At 23.2% G+C, this 6,648-nt stretch overlaps 1 protein-coding gene across 1 annotated transcript; it reads left to right on the forward strand.

Annotated features, from left to right (window-relative positions):
- Positions 1–2,144: 2,144 nt before the first annotated feature.
- On the forward strand, positions 2,145–6,129 carry Phum_PHUM574310 (uncharacterized protein; the record flags this gene model as incomplete). Its single annotated transcript, XM_002432120.1, has 14 exons — positions 2,145–2,245; positions 2,327–2,616; positions 2,714–2,890; positions 3,119–3,345; positions 3,539–3,660; positions 3,803–3,968; positions 4,048–4,287; positions 4,376–4,584; positions 4,667–4,803; positions 4,875–5,097; positions 5,195–5,384; positions 5,473–5,636; positions 5,713–5,853; positions 5,934–6,129. The coding sequence occupies 14 exons, from the start codon at positions 2,145–2,147 to the stop codon at positions 6,127–6,129; spliced, it is 2,583 nt and encodes an 860-aa protein (XP_002432165.1).
- Positions 6,130–6,648: the final 519 nt, after the last annotated feature.

A 6,648-nucleotide genomic window follows, 5' to 3' on the forward strand; every position in this document is an offset into this window, starting at 1 on the left:
TTATAACAATTTATTTTGTTAGAATAACAATTTGTGCAATTTTTTGTTCAGTAAAAAAAAAAAAAAAAAAATCAACAATAGTACTTGTTTTACTTTAAAAACAAAATTTAAAAAAATAATAATAATATATTGTATTATATTATAATATAAATAAGGCATATCATAAAGCACATCGTTCCCGGGTTATAAATAAAATTACTTTTGTTAACAAAAAAAAAAAAAAAACTAAGCACAAAATTTTATTTTTATTTGTTTTGTTTGTTCATCATCTGTGCATAAAAATTTTATTATTATTATTTTTTTTTTAGCTTATTATTAAGTTTACAATTAAAGATGGCCTAGTTTAGTTTGTAATCAAAAAGAGAAAAGGGTTTAATACCATATTTGTACTTTTAAAAATTTTTACTTAAAATTATTGTGTTTACCCTTTTAATGTTCTGTTTTAGTTGTGTAAATGTAGTAAAAATTTAGTTTTAGAAAATTCACTAAACAAAAGTAATTTTGTTTGCACAAATTGCTTTCAAATTGATTGAAAGAAGAGGCTTGTGGTGTGGTTACCCAAGACTGAGTTATAAATTTTTTTTTGCCATTATGATCTCAAAATTTTGTTTAAGAGTTTATATTTTTGTTTTTTTTTTTTTTCTTCTCAATTTTTTAGTTGTATAATTCAATTTTTTTAAATACATATGAAAAAAAAAAAGTATTATTTATTTTATTTTTGTATTTAAATAATCATCAACCTACAATAAACACTATCAATATTATTATTTCTATTAATTTTTAAGGAAATGCAAAAAAATTTTTGTTTTATTAATTGTTTAAATTACCGTTATATTATTCATTGGGATAATATTTAAATATCCATTTTCTTTTTTTATTATTTGATTTTCTAATTTTTTAAACTGAAATAATTCTAATTAAAATATAAATGTGTTGTTAATTAATTTTTTTTTTGAAATCGTATTTAATTTCATTAAAAAGGGATTTAAATTGTAAATAAGTATTTAATACCGTAAAGAGTTAAATAAAGTAAAGGGGAAAGTAAATTTCGAATTGTTTATCAATAAAAATTTATAATTAATGTATGAATAATTAATTATTTGAAATCATTAAATTTCCTAAGAAGTTTAAAAAAAAAAAAAAAATTTTTAACGTTAATGTTGGTCATAAACGTCAAAAGTTGGTAGAATTTATTATATTTCTTATGTTGGTACCACAATAACAGTTTTTACAAGTAATCAGTAGTTATCAAAATTTTATTAATAAATATTTAATTTGTGACTATAAGTGTCTATTACCTTATTGATTACGTTAATTTATTAAAATATTTATTTATTTTTATCAATATGGCCATTAATTAATTTTTTATTCCGAAAAAAAAAATGTTTAAGGTTTTAAAAAAATCCAAATTAATTATATTTTAGCATAAATTTTTTTTTTTTTACTGTCATTTTAATTTTGGGTAAGTTTTATAATGGTCATTAAATAATTTATTATTATTAAATGCGTTTTATAAAGTAAAATTAATAATTTTTTAGTTTTTATTTTTTATTTGACAATCAATTTATTTAAATAAATAAATCAATTATTTTTATAAGGAAATAACGGATTATAAATTTTGACTGGTATATTATTTAAAAATAATTTTTTTCACTCATAATTTGTTATAATAATCATCATTTAATAATTATGATATTATTTTTTAGTGGCATTTATAATTTTTAGCAAAATAACCGTTTTATTAGTATTTACTTTGATTGTATAATATATATTAACAAATTTTAAATTTTAATTAAGAGTGTACAATATTTCTTTTTTTTTTTTTTTTTTTTTTTATTAAAAAAGAAGATAATATTACTCTCATAAAAAATTTTTTTTTTTTTTTTTTATTTTAATATTACGTGTTAGAGAGTAAAAAAAAAAATTCTTTCTTATAAGTTTGGAATTTCAAGCATTTAATTTAATAAACCGTGACGGAATTTTTAACGAAATATATATTAAAAATTTTTTTTTCTGGGAGAATAAAACAAAATCATCTCAGTTAAGGGTTAGCAAATAAACATTGATAACGGTTTATAGCTTAAACGTTTTTTGTTTAAAAAAAAAAATTTTTTTTCTTTTTTTTTTTTTTTTTTTCAGATCAAATGAACGATTCCGAATTGTATGAAAAAAACGTTAATAAAGATATTAATTTAGATAATTTATATAAAGCATTAGTGGAATGTTTTTCTGTTATATTGTGTGGGTAAGTACAAATATTATTATTATTATTATTATTATTATTAAACTTTTTCTGTTATTATAAAAATTATGTATTAAATTTTAGGTTTGCAACTGGAAAGTTAAATTTAATTTCTCAAAGAGAAATTAAAGGTTTGGATGTTTTTGTAAGAACATTTTCTTTGCCATGTGTTATTTTTCTTTCATTAGCCCAATTAGATTTTTCATCAATTAATTGGAGTTTCTTAGGAAGTATATTAGTTTCTAAAAGCATTGTTTTTGTCTGTGTCATTATTGTTACTTGTATTTTAAGTAGACCAATTCATTTGGGAAAACTTGGATTATTTGCTGTTTTCTGTACGCAAAGCAATGATTTCGCACTCGGATATCCAATCTGTGAGTTTTTTCTTTTTATTATCTAACTAAAAATTTTTTTTAATAATATTGCACCTTCCAGTGATTTAAACTAAGTAAAAATTACATTTGATTTTAGTAAAAGCACTTTATGACCAAGAAAATCCTAATTATCCCTCTTATGTTTACTTGCTTGCACCTATATCTTTGGCTGTTCTCAATCCGATAGCCTATGTTTTACTTGAAATAGGAAAATTTAATGGAGAAACTAATTCAAACAATGAGTCTAAAAATATTAATGAATCTCCTGTACATGGTAAGCCATTGCCTTTACTATAATTCAAATATAAGATCATAGGGGGAAAAAAAAGGTGATCTGAAATTTTAAATCTAATTAAATTGCTTTGAGAATTTTTTAAACGAATCCCATTTTTAATTTTATTTAGTTAAAGTATTCAAAAATTTATAATAGTTCAAATAACTCTATTTTAAAATTAATATAATTATAAATAATGTAATGGTTATAATAACTTATTTCTTTCAGAATCAGTTAATCTTAGTTTACCAGAAGAAACGAGGAATAGGAATAACGTAGAATCCGATGAAAATACACAATCCAGAAATTATCAGTCTGATACAAAATCAGATTTTAAATTATTTTTTGCAGTCATAGTAAATATATTTACAAACCCGGTTATGTTAATGACCTTTTTGGGAATGTTAGGAAATTTATTTTATACCTATATTGAATTTATAGGTGTTGTTTTAAATGTAAGTATATATGATAAATAAAATTAGTTTACCAAATTTGATTATTTTAAATTATTCATTTATTATTATCATCATCACTATTTAAAAGACACAAATTTTTTAATTATTAAACATAAAATTTAGCTGTTAAATCTCAGATTATTTCTTTTTTGAAAATTTTCTTAAAAGCATTTACTTCATTTTATTTTTTTAGGCTTTTGCTTCAGTTTTTTCGACTACTGCTTTATTTGTTCTCGGCTTGAGAATGGTTGCTAACACTCATAAATTGAAAGGAAATGCATTAGTCACATCTGGTATTTTAATCATTACAAAATTGTGAGTTTTTTTTTTTTTTTTTTTTGGTTTCATATTAATTTTTTTACTTTTTATTCTTTTCGGTAATTGCCAGTTAAAGAATTTCAAATCATTTTTCAAAATAATAATATTATCATAATGTAAGAATACATTTCATTTTTAGATTAGTTTTGCCTTTAGTAACTAGAGAAATTGTTAGTTTGCTTCACACTGGTAAAAATGCCACAGAAACTCTTAATTTAAGTACTTTTGGATTCATGTATGGTACATTTCCAACAGCTCCAATGGTATTCGTACTCTCAGCTCAATATGATATTGAAGTTGATAGCGTATGACAATAATATTTTATTGTAAATAGTTGCTTTAATCTCTCTTTAGCTTCTTATAGCGTTGATTTATACCTTTTAGGTTCCAAGTTCCTTAGTAGTTTGTACATTTTTAAGCGCTCCGCTCATGTATATATCAGCTAAAATGATTTTTATGGATTTTTTACCCAATGATGATTATATAGAAAAATTACAATCGTTTGCTTTCAACGTTGGAGTAGTCGGAATTCCTTTTGGTATTTGGCTTATCATTTTATTTATTGCCAATAAATCATTTAGTAAACTTCCTCACAAAATTACAGGATTTTTAATAATTAGTCAGGTGCGTTTATGTAAACGATTTTAATTATTATAAATTATAATATTATTATGTTTAACAATCCGTTGTCAATTCTTAATTATTTTTCTAGATCATTATTTGTATTGGTGTAGCTTTACTGCCGATTCGGGAGTTTTTTAAACCGTGGTCAACTTATATTCAATTTTCTTTTCTCGCATTTGGAATTTACAGTTCAAGGCTCTGGACGTGCTTTTTGGCAATCACGTTGGTTCTTTTACAAAGTCGAAGTTTATGTTTTGTTCTTAAATTAATTCCTGCTCTAAATATTTTAGCATGGGGGTTAGTATTAAAAATTTTTTTTTTTGGACATTTCTCCAGTCTTTTCCCTTTTGAGTTTAATTATTATTAATTTGTGTTTCAGCATTCCTGCAATTTTTGTCATAGCAGAAAATTTTGCTTTTACAAATGGCCATTTCGGATCTCTTACAAATCCCAATTTCTACATAGGGAAATTTCAGTCTGGTGTTACCCTTTTCCTTCTTATCATTTCGTTCATTGGTAAGTAATTGAAAATCTAATATTTAAAGCCTTTTAAATAGGTTTTGACACGTTACTAATGTGATTTTCAGGTACTATAGTAAGCTTGATTCTTCAACATCGTTACCAATTACGATTTGCTAAATATTTTAACTTAATTCAAGAAGTTAATTCCGACGATGTTAAAGAGGAAAGAGAAACTAGCATTGGGGATAATTCTCGTGATACAACTTCCCAGTTATGTAAAGGAAGTTGTTCGAAAACAACCGACATTGAAGAAATACTAAGTGAAAATAATTCAAATCTTTGCAGTGGGTAAATAAAAAAAAATTTTCTTTGTTTTTATATAAATATTTATTTATTTATTTATTATCGTTTATTAATTAAATATTTTTATTTATTTTGAGGGTAGAAGTTGCAAAAAAGAATCTGTATGTCCTTCTGAATTTAATTGTACTCCTGCCGAAAGAGAAATGTGCGAAGAAACAATTAAACAATACAATGCTACCACGTTAAATGAAAACATTGACGAAGATCATGAAGATCGACAAATTTTACGACACATTGTTTTATTATTGCTTCTCATAATGTCCATGTTTGTGGTAAGATTGAAAATTAAAAAATACTTGGTTTATACGACGATATCGGAATACCGGAAATGAGATTTTCACATTTATTTCGTTGTTTTAGAATTTAATGTTGTCGATCTGGACGTTGGTCGTCGAGGATGCTATTTCCGGCGTGTATATAGAACTCCTTTTTTTAAACGTTATACTAAACATAGGACAAGTTTTTATTACGTTTGCCGTTTTTGGTTTCAATTCAAAAATTTTATTTGTATCTATCACAAACAGGTATACGTAAATTTTTTAAAATGAATGTTTAAATATTTAAATCCCGAGTTACATTTTTTTTTTTTTTTTTTTTTAGATGGCGAAAATTTTTCTACGGAGCTGAAAGCATCGTATTAACTCCAGTTACAGAATTAGGTTTTGAAACGACTCACGTTTGTCATCAATTTATTGCACATCATTTACAAAATTGCGAAAAAGAAATAGCTAAACCGAAAAGGTAATCCCCAACAAAATTTTTAATAATATTCATCGATATTTTTAAAATAATAATAATAATAATTTTTTATTTATTTTCAGACTGAAACTTCGATTGTACAAAGCGTGTTTTAAAGGTAAAACATTAGTGTCATGGCTCCAGACGAAACGATTGGCCAAGGACGAGGTCGAAGCTATTCAATATGCTTCTCATTTATTGGAAGGCCGAGTACTCAGACACATTGAAAATCGTCATCATTTCGAAAATTCTGATTTATTATATACTTTTAAATCGTGAATAATGAATTTTAACGAACTATCAACGATTCATTGATTGATTGATTGTTTTTTTTAATTTATTCAAAACAAAAAAGAAGAATTTCACAATAGAGAAAAGATAATAATAATAATAATAATAACAAGAGGTAGTTTTTTTTATAAGCCAGCCATCATTAATTTAGTAAAACTTACATAACATGTAAATTATCATTAGTATTTTCGTCTCGAATAACATATCTTTATTTATATTCTAAAAAAAAACAGCTAAGATTTAATTCGATAGAATATTAATTTTTTTTTTTTTTTTGGCAAATTTTTTAACCGAGTTTTTTCTAAAAATAATCACTTAATAAAAATTTTTTATTAAAAACCAAAGAAATATTTTACACATTTTAAATAGTTTGAGGCAGAAAATTTGTAATTTAATAATTAAAATAAAATTTTATTTATTTATATGTTTATCCGTATTTTAGACGAAATCAAAACAATAAGTTTAACAAAATTATTTATTCGTATTAAATAATCAATTTGTTAAATT

The sequence above is a fragment of the Pediculus humanus genome, genomic scaffold (assembly GCF_000006295.1).
Source record: "Pediculus humanus corporis 1103172108303 genomic scaffold, whole genome shotgun sequence".
Lineage (NCBI taxonomy): Eukaryota > Metazoa > Arthropoda > Insecta > Psocodea > Pediculidae > Pediculus > Pediculus humanus.